Source organism: Nannospalax galili, unplaced genomic scaffold (genome assembly GCF_000622305.1).
Source record: "Nannospalax galili isolate Female #2095 unplaced genomic scaffold, S.galili_v1.0 scaffold2397, whole genome shotgun sequence".
NCBI lineage: Eukaryota > Metazoa > Chordata > Mammalia > Rodentia > Spalacidae > Nannospalax > Nannospalax galili.
In genome coordinates this window covers 94651-115055 of record NW_008339288.1, presented here as the reverse complement: position 1 = coordinate 115055, position 20405 = coordinate 94651, and the positions used below count along the sequence as shown (strand labels likewise).

At 40.1% G+C, this 20405-nt stretch overlaps 1 protein-coding gene across 8 annotated transcripts in view; it reads right to left on the bottom strand.

Annotated features, from left to right (window-relative positions):
- Nucleotides 1–15592: 15592 nt before the first annotated feature.
- Nucleotides 15593–20405, bottom strand: part of LOC103734776 (zinc finger protein 709) — a 36586-nt gene continuing 31773 nt past the window's right edge. For all 8 annotated transcript variants that reach the window (XM_029563942.1, XM_029563939.1, XM_029563943.1 and 5 more), the window contains 2 exons: nt 17893–18019; nt 15593–17693 (listed from right to left, as the gene is read on the bottom strand). In XM_029563942.1, coding sequence (XP_029419802.1) covers nt 16171–17693; nt 17893–18019 — 1650 coding nt within the window. In that variant the 3' untranslated portion in view covers nt 15593–16170. The remainder of the gene's footprint in view (nt 17694–17892; nt 18020–20405) is intronic.

Below are 20405 nucleotides of genomic sequence, written 5' to 3'. Positions count from 1 at the left end.
GGATTGTTTTTGTCTTCAGGAGTTCCGCGGTGGCCCAACTCCAATGTGGATCAGAAGTTTTCAGGCTTTCTCCTTAGGTCTGGAATCTTCTAAGAATGCTTTTGGCCTTAGGAACTTGGGTGGCACTGACCTGAGACCCTCGCCGTAGCCGCGCCATGCAGGGATGCAAAGGCAGATGGGGAGGGAAGAAGCCCCAAGATTTCCCAGGGAGTGGATTGAGTAGCTGGGTTGTACCCAAGAGGCCTGAGGATAGTAGTGCAGGGTAGCTCATTTTTAGTTTTTTAAAGAGTTCTCCACACTGCTTTCCATAGTGGTTGCACAATTTTGCATTCCATTAACAGTAAATGAGCATTCCCTTTTCTCCACATCCTCACCAGCGTGGTGTCATTTTTTCCTCTTGATCTTAGCCAGTCTGACTCGGGTAAGATGAAATATGAAAGTGGTTTTTATCTGTATTTCTCTAATTACTGAGGATGTTGAAGACCTTTAAAGGTGTTTCTTACTTATTTTTCTTCCTCCCTTTGAGAACTTTCTGTTCAACTCCTTAGCCCATCTTTTTATTGGGTCTTTTTTTAAAAATTGTTTTTAGAGTTCTTTGTATGTTTTGGATATTAATCCTTTGTTGGCTGTATAGCAAGTGAAGATTTTCTCCCACTCAGTGGGTTTCCTCTTCACTTCCTTAGTTGTTTCTTTTGCTTTACAGAAGCTTGTATCTTAATGAGCTCCCATCTATTGATTGTGGACCTTAATGCCTGAGCAACTGATGTTCGATTTAGAAAGTCCTTTTCTTATACCTATATATTATTGGGTACTGCCAATGTTTCCTTCCAGCAGATTCAGGTCTTATATTGAGGTCTTTGATCTATTTAGAATTGACCTTTGTACAGGGTGAAAGATCCAGTTTTGCTAGCACCATTTGTTGCAGATGCTATCTTTTCTCCATTGTGTGTTCTTGGAACCTTTGTCAAATAATAGGTGGCTGAAATTGCATGTACTCATGTTTGGGTCTTCTACTGCATTCCATTGATCTACACGTCTGTTTTTGTGCCAGTACCATTGTTTTCATGACTTAGTTCTGTAATATGGTTTGAAATCTGGTATGGTGTTCCCCCTGGCATTGTTCTTTTTGATCAAGATTGCTTTGGCTATCTGGGGCCTTTTGTGATTCCATATATATTTTAGGATGGTTTTTCCTAGCTCTATGAAGAATGTCATGGGGATTTTGATTGGTATTGCATTGAACCTATAGATTGTTTTTGTTAAGATGGTCATTTTTACAATATTAATTCTACCAATCTATGAGCATGGTAGGTCCTCCATTCTCCTGGTGTCTTCCTCGATCTCTTTCTTTAAAGATTAAAAATTTCATTGTGGATATCTCTAATGTCCTTAGGTTTATCCCTAAATATTTTATTTTTTTGACATTATTGTGAGTGGGAGTGTTTCCTTAAATGCTTTTTCTGATTGCTTGTTATCGGTATATAGAAAGGCTACTGATTTTTGTAAGTTGATTTTGTAACCTGCGACTTTACTGAAAGTATTAATCATCTAACAGTTTTCTGGTGGAATTTTTGGGATCTCTTATATATATTGTCTGCAAATAATGATACTTTGACGTCTTCTTTTCCAATGATTACTCCTTTCAGTTCCTTCTCTTGTCTTATTTCTCTAGCAAGGGTTTCCAACACTATCTTGACAAAGAGTAGAGATTGTGGAAAACCTTGTCTGGTTCCTGATTTCAATGGGAATGCTTCCAGTTTTTCCCCATTTATAATAATGTTGACTGTGTGCTTGTTGTATATCTTTGATTATGTTGATGTGTATACCTTCCAGTCCATTCCCTCTAGAACCTTTAACATGAATTCATGTTGAATTTTGTCAAAAAGCCTTTTCTGAATCTGTTGAAGTGACCATTTGGTTTTTATCTTTAAGTTCACTTATATGATTTATTACATTTATTGAACCATCTCTGCATCTCTGGAATAAAGCTGACTTGATTATGGTGTGTCATGGTTCAGTGACCACAATTCAAGCCTGGTGGGCTTGGGGACTCCGAGGTATAGGTGCAGGAGAAATCAGGTCACAGGGGATGCAGAATGTGAACGAATGCACACTTTATTCTAAGAATCAACCTTATTTATAGTACAACAAGAGGAAGAGAAAATGTTCTTCTCAAGCCAAATTATCTCATCATGATGTTTACAGTACCTTCATGATATTTGTAGTAACTTCGTGTTCCCAGGGCTCAGCCTTTTTTGGAATCGTATCTGTCCTTCTGTGCTTATTAAACATTCTGTTCTTTACTTATAACTTTATTAGCTAGACAACTTTGTTATACAAGCTTCCTTATGTACATTTAATAGGGTTCAAGGAACAGTCAGTCTTATGATAGGAATCACTGCAAAAGAACATCCAAGTTCCCAGGGAACTGAGGCCTCCCGTTCCAGCTCTGAGTTGACTTCAGATCAGAGCTCAGACCTTCACAATGGTGGATGATCTTTTTGATGTTTGTCTATGTGCGGTTTGTATTTTGTTGAGAATCTTTGCATCTTTGTTCATTAAGGATATGGGCCTATAGTTTTTATTTATTTATTTAGTTGTATTGTTACCTGGTTTTTGTATTAGAGTGATATTGGCTTTATAGAAAGAGTTTGGGAGTTCTCCAATCTCTTTTTATCTTTTTGAAAAATTTTAGAAGTATTGGTTGTAAATCTTCTTTGAATGTCTGATAGTATTACTGTTTCAATTTCTTTTTCTGTTATGGGTCTGTTTAAGCTGTTGATCTCTTCTTGATTTAACTTTGGTGGTTTCCATGAATTTAGAAATTTATCAATTTCTTTTAGATTTTGAAATTTAAGAGAGTATAGGTTTTAAAAGTATTCTCTTATAATGTTCTGGATTTTTTGTGTCTGTTGTGATGTTTCCCCTTTCATCTATGATTTTGTTAATTAGAATTTACTGTTTCTTTCTTTTGGTTAACTGGGCTAAGGGTCTATCTTGTTTAGCTTTTCCAAGAACCAGTTCTTAGATTTATTGATTCTTTGTATTTTGTCCAATGTTTCTATTTTATTAATTTCTTCTCTGATTTTTGTTATTTTCACCTAGTAGTTTTGGGTTTGGTTTAATCTTGCCTTTCCAGACTATTGAGTTGTACTGTTAAGTCATTTATATGTGCTCTTTCTGATTTTTTCAGTGTAGGCACTTAGAGCTATAAAATTCCCTCTTAAGACTGCTTTTAAAATGTCCCAGAGATTTTGTGTTGTAATCTCATTTTCATTTAGTTCCAGGAATGCAGTTCTTTCATCTTTTTTAATTTCTTCTTTGACCCGTTCATCATTCAGGAATGTGCTGCTTAATCTCCATGAGTTCATGTAGTTACTACAGTTTCTTTTGCTGTTGATTATAAGCTTTATTGCACTGTGGTCTGATAGAATGCATGGAATTATTTCAACTTTCTTTGTTACTTATTGAGGTTTCTTTTGTGCTCCAATATTTGGTCAATTTTAGAGAAACTTGCATGGACTGCTGAGTAGAAAGTGTATTCTTTGATGCTTGGGTGGAATATTCTGTAGATGTCCGTTAGGTCCATTTGATGTAAGATGTCACTTAATTCAGATGTCTCTCTGTTTTTTCTTTATCTAGTTGACCTGTCTATTGGAGATAATGGGGTATTGAAGTCATCTACTATTATTGAGTTGGGCTTAATCTGTGTTTTATAGTCCTGAAGTACTGTTTTTATGAACATGGGTGCACCAGAGTTTGGTGCATATATGTTCATGATTGTAATATCTTCTTGGGCAACTGTTTCTTTGATTACAATGAATTGATCCTCTTTATCTCTTCTGATTAGTTTTGATTGAAGATCTATTTGTCAGATTATAATTAAAACCCCTGCTTGCTTCTTAGTGCCATTTGCTTGGAATATTTTTTTCCCATCCTTTCACCGTTAGGTACTGCCTATCCTTGAAGGTAAGATGCAGTTCTTGAAGACAACAAAAAGATGGATTTTGTTTCTTAATCTATTCCACTAGCCTGTGTCTTTTGAATGGGGGAATTTAAGCATTTGATATTTAGTGTTATTACTGAAAGATGTGTACTGGTTGCTGTCATTTTAATTTGTTTGTGTGCTTGGTCCTATTTTGTGTTTCCATAATTATATGTTCCATTGTTTTCTTTCTGTAACCTCTTGGATATAGTTATTTCTATCTTCTGTCCTTTGTATTGCTTTGAGTAGTCTTCGTAGGGCTGGTTTGGTAGACATGAATTATTTCAGCCTATTCATGTCATGGGAAATCTTTCATTACCCTTTGACTATAGTGTTGCTGGGTAAAGCATTCTGGCTTGGCATTCATGATCATTTAGAATTGGGAATACTTTGGCCCAGGCTCTTCTGGCTTTCATAGTTTGCATTGACAAGTGAGCTGGAACTCTGATGGGTTTTCCCTTATATGTAACTTGGTTTTCTCTAGCAGTTTCAGTACCTTCTCTGTTCTGTTCATTTAGTGACTTTACTGTGATATGCCATGGGGAGTTTCTGTTTTGGTTGTCTAATTAGTGCTCTGTGCTTCTTGACTCTGTATTGGTATGTCTTTCCTTAATTCAGGGGTGTTTCCTTCTATTATTCTGTTGATGATCTGATCAATGCCATTGGCCTGAGACTCTTCTCCTTCCCTATGTGTATAATGCATATTTAGTCTTTCATGGTGTCTCACAGTTCCTGCATATTACATTCCTGTGTTTTTAAAATATTTACAAAGACTTTGCTTGAGGAGCCCAGTTCTTCAACCTTGAAGTCCAGTCTTGACGTTCCATGTTGTTTCATTCACCCATCTTCATTTTGGCTTGGGTTTTCATCAATATTTCTGTCACTTTTGTGGATTTGCTTTCTTTCTCTCTTTCTTTCTTTCCTTTGTTCTTTTTGGTCTTTTTGAGACAGGGTCTCCCTGTATCCTAAGGCTGGCTTGGAGCTTGCTATGTAGACCAGACTGGCCTTGAATCCACAGAGATTCACCTGCCTCTGCCTCTTGAGTGCTGGGATCAAAGGCATGCACCACCACACCTGGCTGTGAATTCACTTTTCAAGTCCTGAATTGTTCCTGTTATTTCATTCAGCCACGTATTTGTATTTTCTTGAGCTTTCGTCATAAGTTCCTGCCTATCCTCTTTGAGTTGTTTCTCTCTCTTTTTTTTTTTAACAGTTCTTTGATCATGTTTATGATTATTTTCTATAGTTTTCTGTTGTAGGGTTTCTCAGGGTGATTCTCATTGTAGTGAATCCTTTGTAGAACCTTTGTAGAACTGGTTGGTTTTACTGGGGACATTTTCTCTTGCTTTTTTTTTTCATATTATTTGTGTTTTTGTGTTGCTGTTTGGGCATATGGATTTCTTTTGTTGGCTGCATGTCTGATAGGAAATTTTATTCTGCCTTTGTTTAGTTGAAGTTTATTTCTATTTATATTGTTGATGTAGCTTGGTTGCTTTTTACTCAGGTATGAAAAGGTAGTTGGTGTGTGCTTCAGGTTCTTGCAAGGTAGTAGTCTGGTTAGCAGGTGGGCAGGCAGATCAGGAGGGGGTTCAAGGGCAAGATGTGGAGTGGGGACAGCCTGTGGAAGGCCTAACAAATGAAGCTGTAGAATTCACCTAGTTTGAGTGCAAGGGATCAGGATGCAGTGGGCAGGTCAGGACTAAAAGGGGACTACAGAGATCTGAGGTGGGAGAGCAGTAATGAGCCTGGGCCCAAGACTATAAGGGGGGTAGGGTGGGGAGAATGGAGGTGGCTCTGGCTGCAGGGGAATCAGGATGCAGTCGGTGATCTGACTTACCATGGTAATAGGCAGGTGGGTCTGTTGTCAGGCAGATCAGGAGGCCAAGGGAAAAGTGGGGGTTTGGAGAATCTGTGGAGGGTCTTACAAACTATGTTAGAGGATAAGCTAGTCTGGGTTAGGAAGCTAGTCCATAGATCTGAGATGGAAGAGTAGGTCTGGGACTGAGGCCAAGGCTAGAAGGAAGTCTGGGTGTGGGGGAGATAGTGGAGGAGCTCAGGCTGTAGGGGAATCAACGAGTCAGGTTTTTTTTTTTGTTTTTTTTTTTTTTTTGTGATGACCTAGTGCCAGAGAATGGACTCACACCCAAGAGCATTTTGGGGAATACAAATGAGACTTGATAGGCCTTTAAAAAATAATAGAGGCTGAGCCAGGCATCATGGTGCACACCTTTAATCCCAGAACTCAGGAGGCAGAGGCAGGCAGATCTCTTGTGAGTCCAAGGCCAGCCTGGTCTACAAAGCAAATTCCAGGCCAGCTGGGGCTATAGGGAGACCCAGCCTAAAAAAACCCAAAACCCAAAAACCAAAAAACAGAGGGTATGAAGTTAAGATGGTAGTGGAAATGGAGGAGGAAGTCAGACTATCATCAAAATACATTGAAATTCTCAAAGAATCAATAATAACTTTTCTTTAAAAGAATGTGAAAATAGCCATGACCCATGCTTAAAGTCTAAGCACATATGATTTTCAAATATGGCCTTACTCCTTTCCTGGATGTAAACCTGTAATTTTCTGGACTCTCACAAACAAGACTATAAACTTCATTTACAGTAAAAAGTACGTCTCAATGCCCTTGTGCAACCTTCATGAGCTGTGGTTTTGGTTTATCTGTCTGTCATTCTCTTCAGTGTAACTAAGGGACCATCCTATGGTCTCATTTACTGAAAAGGAGGGTTTAAAAAAGTCCTTTGCAAATCTTTTGAACAATGTTACTTCAGAAGCCACCTAAGTCTTATATATGACTTTCAGGACACTGAAGCAACTCTCTCTTAAGAAGCCCATGGGCACATGTGGGTGTGTACTATCCTATTCCTCAGACCTCTATCTCTTCCTAATACCTGTATTTAAAACTATATTAAAAACTTTTCTTGGTTTGAGATTTAGCTCAGCGGTAGAGCTCTTGCCTAGCAAATGCAAGGCCCTGGGTTTGGTCCTCAGCCTCAAAAAATACATAGTGAGTTTCAGTTCCAGGACAGCTGGGGCTACAGGGAGACCCTGTAAAAAAAAAAAAAAAAAAAAAAAAAAAACCCCAAAAAACAAAAAACAAAAACAAAAAAAACAAAACCAAACCAAAACAAAAAACAAAAAAACAAAAAACTTTTCTTAATAAACTCTCTACACCATGCCAACTTGTCCTGTAATTATTTTCTGTGGTGAAGTTCTGTGAGTTGGAGTATAGCAAGGGTAACAGTGAAACCATGTCCCCCCTTCCCCCAAATCCCTTGCTGCTACAGGTGGTAGTACAGAACTGTGCCTCTGGTCCTCACTCCCACAGCATGTGTGTAGGTCTTCTGCTTTCTGCTGCTCTGTAGCTTCTCACTGGCAGTGCTTGCATAGCTGTTCTGAGCAGCTGGAGGCCATATGCCAGGGAGGGCAGCTGCCCACAGAGGTCCAAGTGGGAACTTTGCTGCCCCCCCCACATAAGGTTCAAGTTGGGCCTCAGTTCACAGCCACTGGACTCAGCCCTCTGCCCTCCATTCTAGGTTATTCTTCTGCTTCATACTAAGACTGATGACTTAAATGAAACAGGGTTATATATCCAGTCCTTTGCCTATGAACAAGGAGATTCTCTCCTTCTGAGTTGGTGAGCACACAGAGTCACTGGGATGTTGGGACCTCCATGTGGAACTTGCCAGGTGCTCACATCCCCTTCCAATACCTTGTTCAGTGCACCTCTTCCATGTGGCTTTTCCTGGGTTGTCTCTTTTGTCATAAGCTGGTCATACAAATCAAGTATTTCCCTGAGTTCTACAAGTAATTTCAGCAAATTAGCAAACAAGAGGGGAGGAGGAGATAGAGTGAATTTGATATTGTAGACATGGTGGGCAGAAATGTGGATACCTTGGATTCTTCTATCATGAATCCTACTTTTGGGGACTGAACCCTTAAACCTGCAGAGTCAGACACTAACTTCAAGCCAATGTTTCCAGTAGTGTATGCTTCCGTTGGGATAGTCAGGAGTGCCTGGAATGTAGAGCACTGCCACCAGACCAGACACCTCCTAGTGAGGACAGCAGGAAACTGGCCGGCTCCATTCTAGATACACCGTCTCTTAGTCAACAACCCCTAAGCAAAACTATTAAGCCTCTGACCCTTTAATCCTAACCGGATCCCTTGTAGATCACGTGACCAGAGGACAGGACAGAGGCCATGTAGCCTTAGAAGCCCCCTACCTTCCCCTACCTGCCTGCCGGCAAGAAACCCAACCCCGTCTTTGTGCCCCTGAAGGGTTCCTATATAAACCTCTGCTTCCTCCATAATAAACGACCTGTCCGCTGACACAGCCCCCGGGTGTTTCTTCCCCTTGTATTCACCCGCCCAAGGCCTCCCGCCCTCCACCAGTCTCTCTCCTCCCCGCGACCTTCCACCAAGGGGGTTGGTGTGCATGGTCTCCAGGCTGCAGCGGGGTTTGGGCTGAGGGAAGGCCAACATGCTTCCACTTACAAGATGTACTTCCGAGGGCAAAACCATAGAGAGAGACAGTAGATGGGGTTGGAGAAAGAGCTCATGCTTACTGCTTTTGCAGAACACTGGAGTTCAAGTCTCAGCACCCGCATTGGGTAGCTCACAACCACCTGTAACTCAAGATCCAGGGAATCTGACAACCTCTTCAGTCCTCTGTGGGTACCTGCACGCATGTGCACAAATCCAACATATACACATAAATAAAACCCACACATACACAAATAAAATAAATCTCTAAAAAAGAAAGTAGAAAAGAGCTTACCAGGGGCTGCACTAAATGGGCAGAGAAGGTGACTGTTTAATGTATATAAAGTTTCTGTTTGAAGAGATGAAAATCATCTGGAAAGAGATAGCACTAATAGTTTTATAGCAGAATGACTATTAGATTATATGTACACTTAAAATCATTAAAATGGAAAATTTGATATTAAGCAAGTTATCAAAACCTTAAAAATTTAGAATGAAAATACATGAATCATATTATGCTACACAAACATAATCACATCTGATAATCACATCTCCACTTTAGGTCTTCCCATGCTCATATACAAAGCTAGAACTCCTGGAGGCTAAACTACGTTGCTGATACTTATAAGGTGTACCCAATCCCTACTCCATTGTGCACCAAAAATGCTTCTGAAAGGAACTAGAATAGAATGTTTCTCCACATTCTTCAAATTCAGTTTAGCACAGTTTTTTTTGTACTTGCAACACTGAATGGACAGAAAAGTAAAATTCATTGCTTAGATATAAAGACACTTCTTGCCTGCAGGCGCTGGATGGATATGAGAGGGCCATTTATGGCCATACCTACCATGCAGCTGTACTGGTAGCTGTATGCTTGGGTGGTCTTTCCTACTAGGCTGCGTTTATGATACTTTGCCCTCTACTCACTGTAACTTGCATTCAATTTGGGCTTACTTTCCTAGAGGACTGGCTTGCAGAGAATGTCACCTCTCTTCAATGCAGTCGGGGGCTTTAGATGCTTTTCTCCAAGTGAAAGTTTGGGCTAATTCTACTACTAGAAAATGAAACCATATCCACACTAGTCTATGTTGCCAAGTGAGGAAGCTACATAAATGAAGAAGGTAATTCTGAAGAATGGCCTTGGACAGACAACCATCAAAGGTGGCACATGTGCTCTCATTGGGATGATATGTTGTGTTTAGATACTCAGTGATGAGGCAACTATGACTGATACACTCAGCCATTTGGAACAGGACACACAGGACAGAGACCGGTGTTTGTGGTATCTTTGCTCACTCACTCGCCGCCGCATCATTGCTGGAACCCAGCCCATTTACTAGAGTTTGTGTGGCTGTAGCAATAATGTCTTTGGTCTATATTGTTGCTGTAGCCAAGCAGCCCAATGCTCAGCCCTAAGGGGAAGAAAATAAGCATATAATGCACGCCCAAGGCAAAGAAATGATTGTGGAAGAGGTGGAGGAAAGAATGCTGGGCCAAAGGAAGAAGTGTAATATGGTGTAGTGATCTCCTCCATGCCTGACATGACCATGGCCATCCTGAAGCTCAGTGACTATGGTGACCTAGAGGAGACCATACTTTGTGGCCAGAGAAAGCAGAATAATACAGCAGATACTTAGGTCTATGGTAACTGTAATGGGACTGTTGACATTTTCCCTCTTTAGGAAGAGGAGAGAGGGTCCCAAGAGTCTGCTCTGAGATTCCAATCACCACTCCTGCCTCTCCTATCTGAATATAACCTAAATTACATGTAGTAAAAGCTCAAGCAATTATGGCACTTTTCAGTTGCGCCTGTGAGTCACCCATGTTCTTGTCACGCCAATAAACTCACTTATTTGTCAAGCTGGTCTAGATAAGATTTTTCTTTGGTCTGTTGGCTGCTTCCCTATTTGGAATCAGTAGGTGTTTCTTTTACATCACACTAGGAAAGTCACACGACACCTCCCATATCACCATAGTGTAGTATAGTCTAGCTTAACCTGTGCTTATAGGATTTCCATTAATTTCAGTTGAGCAAAATCATCTAACACAAAGCTATTTTGTAGGAAAGCATTAAAAATCTCATGTAATTTACAGAAAAATGATGCTATAGTTTATCAGTTCTTAACAATTTCCTAATCACAATGACTAGGTAGAACATAAGACCTGCTAGATGGACATAGTATTAAATCGACTTCTATTGACTTATTGTTATACCCATAGACCTCTCAACTCTCACCAGAGAAGCTTCTTGCAGCAGATAGTGATAAAGACCCACCACCACTGGTCAAAGGGCAGAGACCAAGAGATTGTGGAGTGCTCACCTATATCGTACCCTCTGCTCCTAAGGCTCAGGGGATCACTGCAGAAGGTACAGAAAGATGATAAAAGCCAGAGGTTGTGGATGAATACAAGGAACCTGTTTTCTGCACACAACAGGTCAGCTGCACATAGGAACCCACCTCGCATGCACAAGACCTGAGCAAGCTCAAGCCAGACAAAAGCCTAGCATGGAGGGGAAAGGTGGGCAAGAAGCCCCAGTCTTGTTAGAAGAGGGAGAGTCGGTTTGAAGGGTGTAATGCTAGGTAGGTTGACCGGGCTCTAAGGAATGGACCCACACACAAGAGCATTTTGGGAACACAAATTAGACTTGATAGACCTTAAAAATAATAAAGGACATGAAGTATTGGGGCTTTAGTAAGTCGGGGTGGATCTGAGAGGAGATGGAGGGCTCTGAAGGTGTGAAGTGGCCGTTTCATTATTTCCTTACTCTTCACTTCTCCTTTGACATTTGCATTCTGCAATAAATTCTTTCCTGCTGACTTCTGTCTCCCTCAACATCCTGTTACTTAGGACCCTCCAGATCATGGTCTTGGTCATGTAGGCAGACTGCCTGTGATTTCTCCATAAGATAAACTTCTGGTTTGAGTGGGGCATAGCCAGTAGGCCTAGACCAATAGGTATCCACACAGTACCTCCTGCCTATCTGCAACTTTGTAACTTGTAAGCCTAAGCTTATTGAAAATGGATCACCACAGGTCCTTATGCTTATGCAAGCACTCTTACCAACTGAGGCATCTCTCTAGCCCAGAAAGAGGTGTTTGTTTTAGGGATGTTGGCTGCTGCAGAGTGTAGCTATGTGTCTCCTTCCATTGGAGGAGGAAGCAATTCTGAGTTTGGTAATCACAATTTTTACCTAGAAGGCTGAAACACTGAGCTATGTAACCAGCTCTTTGAAATACTAAAGTGCAAGCTGGGCGTGGTGGCACATGCCTTTAATCCCAGCATTTGGGAGGCAGATGCAGGCAGATTTCTGTGAGTTCAAGGCCAGCCTGGTCTACATAGTGAGTTCTAGGACAGATGGGGCTACAGGGAGACCCTGTTTCAAAAAAAAATAAATACTAAAGTGCTGATAATGACCAGTCAGTTTAGTAAAAACGGGAGTTTTCCACCTTTTTATGGCTCAGAAAGCATTGTCTGGCCAACTATAAGACATACAGAATGCCTTTGTTTTGTTTTGACCCATCCTAGTCACTGAGAATTAATAAGCCAACTCCATTCTTTCCAACCTCTGACTCCACTGCTATATAAGAATTACACACGTCTCTATGAAGTTAGATTGCTTTAGTTTCTATGGTGCTATGTTATCATAAATCTATGGTAAGGTGAAACTATCACAAGTTAAAAGTGCATTTATAGAGTAGAACTGCCTCTATATTGAATATGTTCAGATCACTTCCAATAGCTTACGTTGGGTCAAATATAACTGTTTTATAAATCAGTGCTAAGTTGTTTGTTGGGTAGCCTATTAGGATGTGGTTTCATTGTTTGTTTGAGACAAGGGCTTGCTTTGCAGCTCAGCCTGGCCTCAGCCTCCTAATCATTAACAGTACAGTGTATGCCACCGTGTCTGGCCTGAGTTTTAGGTATTATGTTCCTGAACAAGTGGTTGAACTGGTTGAGTCTAACTGCTGTGGCCCTATATTGAAGGTATTTTTTCCCCAAGAACCTTTGCTTTCCCACATGACCATATGGAAAAATCTTTTCAGACCATCATAAACTGTTGATCTTTCTTAGGTCATTAAAATAAATTCATTTATTTCATACCATGCTTATTTCTCTTTAAATCATTGATGAGGCCAGCAAGGTAAAGCAGGTCGAAGCACTTGCTGGCAACCTGAGTTCAGCCCCTAAACCCACATGGTAGAAGGAGAGAATCAACTGTCACAAGTTGTCCTCTGACCTCCATGAATGTGCCACACACACACACACACACACACACACACACACACATACATCAAATACATTGTTGAGCCACAGGAAGCAATATGTGTAGGTAAATTGCCAGAGTAGATGCCTAGGAAGGAACAGAAACAGTAGCACTACTGCAGTGGTACTATGTCTTTCACAGAAACTTTCAAACATCTTTCATGTGGCAACTTTGTAGACTGAAAACAGAATTGGGCACAAATAATCTAGGTGCTCTAGTCATAATGTGAATGTAGGAACAGACTATTTGCAAATATGAATGCTTCCACTTTTTGAGATAGGTGAGTTGGTGAACAAACATCTGCTTGTCAGATGGAAATCAAGGCCATAGAGAAAACTCAGTATTAGCAGGTGGCACTGTAATAAAGCTGAGACACGTGTCAATCTTCGTAGAAACTGAGTGTGAGGATGCTCTCATTGGTGACCTTATATGTTAGTGCTGTATGCCTAGCAGTGGCAAAAATAAACACAGAAGCAGATGACAAACTGTGTTGTGTAGTTTGGTAAATGTGGCATCAATTAGTCATCTTTTAATATCACTATCAGTTCACATGGACTATTCTTCCTATACATAAAAATCCTCTCAGCTGGGGAGATGGCTCAGTATGCACCAGCATAAGGACTTAAGTTTGAATTCCCAGCACCAATGTAAAATGCCATGCATGCGCTAGGTGTGGTGGTGCACACCTTTAATCCCAGCACTTAGGAGGCAGAGACAGGTGGATCTTTGAGAGGCCAGCCTGGTCTACATAACTGGGGTTATAGGGAGACCCTGTCTGAAAAAAAGCCATGCATGCTTGTAATCTCCGTATTAGTGGACAGGAGGATCACTGGGGCTGTCTGGATAGCAGCACAGCTTCAGGTTCAATGAGAAGCCCTGTCTCAAGGGAATAAAACAGAGTGACCCAGGACACCATAACACCCTCCTCTGGCTTCTGCAGATGCACAGGCATACATTTGTGCACATACAACTCTCTCTCTGTCTCTCACACACAAATAAAACTTAAAAAATGTTCTTTCTGATGAACCAGTCAGTTATGGTGAATAGATTTATTACTACAACTCATTGCATTCAGCTTGACCAATGGGTTAGTGATCCCTGGTAAGAAGGTACTTAACTTAAACCAATAAGATGTATCTTTTGATATGAGAAGTGAAGGACAAATTATGACAAAAACAAAACTTATTAACATAAATATGATGAAATTTACATAGGAAAAGAATATTAGTTAATTGAATCCAATCACATGAGGAATTCTCACCAGTTTTTTGAAAATTACTAATATGAAAGACAAAAAATGTAAAATTGACCTTTTAACAATTATTTCTGCAAATATGCTGTCAACATATGAAAAAGTTAACAGTTTTTCAATGTACAAACTGTTGAAAACAGTTACTCTATAAAAATATCTACAGAAATCTTATTTGGAGAAAATATTAAAAAGTGAAAAATAGTTAAATCCACTTAAGAAAGCTACTTGTTCTGAACAAAGCTATTTGTTCTTAAGTAGACTGTGTGTGTGTGTGTGTGTGTATATATAGTAGGAAAATCCCAATTAACAAATTGCTCTGACAATTCTCATCTTGTCTGTGTGTCACCCACGCATGCATCAGGTATCCTATCACTGCCTTGTTTCCTAAAGAAATGGTCTCTCACTAAAACTGGAACTTGTTCTTTTTCAGCAAGGCTGTTTGGCCAGCAAGTCCCAGCAATCTTATTGTCTCTGGTCCCCCACTCCCAGTGCTGGGGTTACAGGCATGTTTAGCCATATATGACTTTTTATATGAGTGCTGGGGATCTGAACTCAGATTCTGATGCCTGTGTAGCAAATGCTCTTATTCATTAAGCCATCTCCCCAGCCCAATTGCCATTTTTTAATTTTACAGGCCCATTAGACACAATTATTTAAGAACTAAATAAAAATTAAAGACTACTCACATATTAGAAAGACATTTCAATTCACCTATTAATTCAACATTTTAAATTAAAAGCAGAAAGTTATTACTGAATTTTCAAAGAAGGAAAAGTCAGATTAAATAAGCTCCTACACTGCCATTTAAGTAACTTTAGCAAATAATTGCACTACATTTATTTTCAAGAAAGAAATTAGAAATACACAGAGTTCTACCTAGGAATGTGCCACTGACAAACACAATACACACATTTATAAATTTTAGAACATGTCTTTCTGGTTGTGCAATTTCTAAAGCATTCCACACAAATTATTTTATACCAGCGTCTTCACATTCATTATATTAACAGAATCTATATACCAGTCTTTGAAGCTGTATGTTTCAAAAGACAATTCTACTCACATTTACAAGGTTTTATTTATTTACTTATTTTTTGGTCTTTTTGAGACAGGGTCTCCCTGCAGCCCCATCTGTCCTGAAACTCACTATGTAGACCAGGCTGCCTTGAACTCACAGAGATCTACCTGCCTCTGCCTCCCAAATCCTGGGATTAAAGGTGTGTGCCACCATGCCCGACACATTTACAAGGTCTTGACTGAATTTGTATTTTGATATGTGGGCTAAATGAAGACTTGTAGATTTTCTTCTAATCAAGGTTTCTTGATATAGTGTTTTTTTTTTTTTTTGCATGTGTGGTATGTATGACTATTTATGTTCATGGGTGCCCATATATGCATGCACATGTATTCACTTGCATGTAGAGACCAGAAGTTGATGTCTGATGTTTTCCTCAATTGTTCTCCATCTTACTTTTTTTTAAAAAAATCTTATTTTACATGTATAAGTGTTTTGCCTGCATGTACGTAAGTGCACCCATGCTGTGCAATGCCCACAGAGGACAGACAAGGGCATCAGATCCCCTGGAAGTAGAGTTACGGAAAGTTGTTAGCCGCCATGTGAGAGCTGGGATTCGATCTATCAAAGAACAGCCAGTGCTCTTAACTGCTGAGCCATCTCTCCAGCCCTCCATCTTATTCTTGAGAAGGGTCTCACACTGAACCTGACTAGACTAGCTCTCCAGCAAGCCCTAGAGTCTCCTGTCCCAGCTCCCCCAGAAGCAGGATTACACATATATGCCACCATGTCTGGGTTTTACATGAGTGCTGAGGATTTAAAATGAGGTCCTCATGCTTGTGCGGCAAGTACTTTACAGAGTGAGCCATCTCCTCACCCCCTTAGTGTGTTCATTTGTGACTTGAACCGAGACAAGTAGAGATGGTCCCACATGCTTTACCTTTCCTTCATATGTCATCATGTTTGCTAGGATGATCTTGCATTAATGGGGCCTTCCTATATTTTGTACTTAGGGATATTCTCCAGTGTGTTGCCATTCATGTTTTTTGAAGGGAACCAGAACATATTAAGGCTTGTTCACATTGCTTACAAACATATGGTTTTTCTGAGTTTGTTACCGAGTTTAAAATTTACTCAGAGAGGGGGTCATCCAATACAGTTTACATGCAGTGCATCCTTTCATGATATCGAAGGGAACCATGAGTACTGTAGGATTTCCCACATTGCTTACATACATAGGGTTTCTCTCCAGTGTGAATCCTTTCATGGCATCGAAGGGAACTGTGATCAGTGAAGGCTTTCCCACAGTACTTACATACATACGGTTTCTCTCCCCTGTGGATCCTTTCATGGCGTTGAAGGGAACTATGGTAAGTGAAGGCCGTCCCACATAGCTTACATACATAGGGTTTTTCTGTACTATGAATATTTTCATGGCAACGAAGGGAACTGTGATACATAAAGGCTTTCCCACACTGCTTACAAACATAGGGTTTCTCTCCAGTGTGAGTCCTTTCATGGCAATGAAGAGAACTATGAAACGTGAAGGCTTTCCCACATACCCTGCACAGACAAGGTTTCAACCCACTGTGAATTCGTTCATGTTTTTTCAACGCACTGCCCAGCACAAAGGCTTTCCCACATTGCTTACATTCAAAGGATTTCTCTCCACTGTGAATCTGTTCATGGTATCTAAGAGCATTATGATGCATGAAGGCTTTCCCACATTGCTTGCAAACATAGGGCTTCTCTCCACTATGAATCCTTTCATGGCATTTAAGGGACCCATGACGACTAAAGGCTTTCCCACACAGCTTACATACATACGGCTTCTCTCCACTATGAATCCTTTCATGGCACTGAAGAGAACTGCAGTCAATGAAGGCTTTCCCACATACCTTGCATTCATAGGGTTTTACTCCAGTATGAATTCGTTCATGTCTTCGCAAAGCACTGGAACAAGTGAATGCTTTTCCACATTGCTTGTATATATAGGGTTTCTCTAAATTATGAATCTTTTCGTGGCACTGAAGGGAATCATGATCACTGAAGGCTATTCCACATTGATTACATATGTATTTTACTCCAGTCTGAGTTTGTTCATGACTTTCAACCTTACTCAAAGAAGGAAAGACTTTCAGAAACTGCTTGCATTCATATGGCTTCTCTCCAGTATGGGTCCTTTCATGGCGGCGAAGGCCACTGGAATAAGTGAAGGCTTTCCCACACTGTGTACATACATAAAGCTGTGCTCCAGGGTGTGTTCTTTCATGTGTCAAGAAAGAACTGGAACAATGAAAGGCTTTGCCACAGATTTTACGTGTATATGGCCCATGTCTATTATGTGTTATCATGTCCTGTTGAATATCACCAGGAGTTATAAAGCCTTTCCCACACTCCTTTAAAACACAAGGTTTCCCTGTAGCGTGCATCTGAATGTAACTGTGTCTACTGAAGCATTCCTCCGATGGCTTACATTCGTAAGTTTTCTCTCCAGTGTGAGACTTCACATGCTTCAGAAAGCACTGGGGAGAACTAATGGCTCTTCCACGTTCCTTACATGTACTTAGTTTCTCTGTATATTCTTGATTCTCACATAGTTTGTGTTCAGTTTGAACTGCAATGAGCACAATTCTCCTTAAATTTTCATAGTCATCTTGGAGGTTCTGGTCTTTTTCTTTTCCTGAAATGTAGACACATAAAAATCATTTTGAATGAATACAACACTATAGAAAATTATTAGATTCTAAGTAGGTTCATGGTATAACACAACCATGCTTGGTCTATGTATTAAATTTTCTATTTCTGTATTCCAAATCATGGAGCCTTATTGATTAGCACAAATACTTTTCTCTCATTGATGAAATAAGTCTCACTCTTACCTATGGCAGCCAGGTTCCTGAAGGTTTCCTGCATCACATCTCTGTGCAGCCTCTTTTGGGAAGAATCTAGCAAAGCCCACTCCTCTGGGGTGAAGTTCACAACCACGTCCTCAAAGGACACAGGCTCCTAAAAAAGTGATACACATTTCCAGGAGGAAGGATGAAATTCAGCGTTGGAGATCTAGACTCAATTCCTAAGACTTTTATAGAATGCTGTGTTCTATAACTGTTCAATTCATGTAAAGATCATCATGCCCTTACTAATCAATGAGCTCACTCTTTCACAATGTAATTCTGATGCTAGACTGGAATCATAGGATAAAGCAAAAGCAGATGCAGAGGATCTCCTGTTGTGCTGCCGAGTCATTCTAGTAAGTCTGAACAATGGATCTGTTGCACCTCCCATAAAAAATAAAATCCCACTAGTGTGTACAAGAGAGCTAATACCAGCTATCTGGAGACTATTCTTTGGGAACAAGGGCTGGAGAGTAAGTTCAGTTTGTAAAGTACTTGACTCACAAGCATGAGGGCCTCAGTTAGATCCCAGGAATCAACGTAAATGCTAGGCATAGTGACATGCACTTGCCATCCCAGTACCGAGGAGGTGGAGAAATGTGGATCCCTGGGGCTCACTGGCCAGCTCGTCTAGCATAACTGGCAAACTTCAGACAAATGAGAGACACTGTCTCAAAAGAAGATGGACAGCATTCCCAAAGAACAACATTTGAGGTTACTCTCTGGCCTCCACATATGTGCATGTGCACTCGTGTAGTCATTAAAATGTACATGCATGCGCACATATCTGCATTAAAAAAGAATGATTTTCAACCTTTTCTGGGATCTGAGACTCTGTGTTTGGGGGACCTCAGCAGCCTACCTCTGGAGAGGGGCTCAGTGTTCTAGTTTCTGAAAGCAATATGCTCTTTGTTTAACACCCATTATTCCTCTAAATGTCTGCAAGTTTCTGACATGCTCATCGGAAGGCGCCTACCTGGTCAGAGCCAAAATACACTCTGGAGGATTAATCTCCAGTGAGTTAGTCTGATAGATAATACAGAAAACTTCATCTCCCAATGTCTTCCTTAGGAAATTGTGCACATCCTCTGTGATTGCACAGAGATGACCTTTGAAAACTTGTATCTGGTATGTTATAAACCAACCCTAAATAGTTTGAAAGACTTTTAAAGGATAATTCACTATAATGTGAAAAATTATAATTTTTACTGGAAAATGCCAAAGAAATGAGGAAAATAGACATTTTTAGAAGGAATTCAGACCCACATATATTAAGATAATCCTAACATTTCTTAACATACCTTTATCTAGTTGACTACTAAACCAAAAATTTCTTTACCAGAAAATTATTACATATAAATAAGGGGAAAGAAGATATATGACTGTAGATATATATGAACTGAACATTACTTTGTACCCAATTTCATAAAAGAAACAGTGCTGGGCATAAAGGGTAAACTAATACTGGTGGCTTCAAAACCCTAATGTCACAAATGAATAATCCAGAAAGAAAATCAACCATGGAACTCAGAGTTAACCTTTACCACAGATCAAATGGACTTAACATAGATTTACAGAATTTTCCATCAAACAACTGCAGAATACACATTCTTATCAGCAGCTGATGGAAGATTTTTCAAAATACATCACACACTGGGTTGACTAGACTCCAGAGGACACATTTACACTGAAAGACATTTGGGTGACATTTGGGTACAAAGACCTGAATGAATAGGACTCAGCATGTATGGCAGAGTGCATAGCATTTGGTGGGGGATGGGGGAGGCATGGATGGTGGAGGGGGGGGTCTGGATTTGAGTGGGAAATGTATGAAATTTAAAAAGCTCAATGGAAAAAAAGACTAAAAAAATACACTACATATTAGGAGATAAAGAAAATGGTAACAAATTTACAAGCAAACAAAAAACAAGCAAACAATAACCAATAACCCAACCCAAACAAAACCAAAACAAAAAACCAAAAAACCCTCTGAAATGATTTCCTACATTATGTCAAATGAAAAATAGCCAATTTGCAAAATACTTAATTTGGAAAATGTATTAAGAAACCCAGGACTGGGGAAGACAGCTTAGTTGGTAAAGTAATTGCCACATATTCATTTACTTGAGTTATGCCATAGCGGAGTTCAGTCCTCAGCACTCATGTAAAAAGCTCGGCATGGTGGCACACTCCAGTACTGGGGAGCGGTAAGACCTGAACTTTTGAAACTACTAGAGGAAATTGTTATAATGAAGCCAACTTTTTGTACAACTAATATATGCTAAGAAAAACAAATGAAAAGAAAGCTTTACGGGGTTGAAGAGATGGCTCAGTGGTTAGGACTGCTCTTGCAGAGGACCTGGGTTCAACTGCCAGCACCCATATGGTGACTAACAACCATTCATAACTCCAGTTCCATGGGATCTGATGCCCTCTTCTGACCTCTGTGGGACCTGCACAACATGGGTGCACTTACATGCAGGCAATACATTCATATT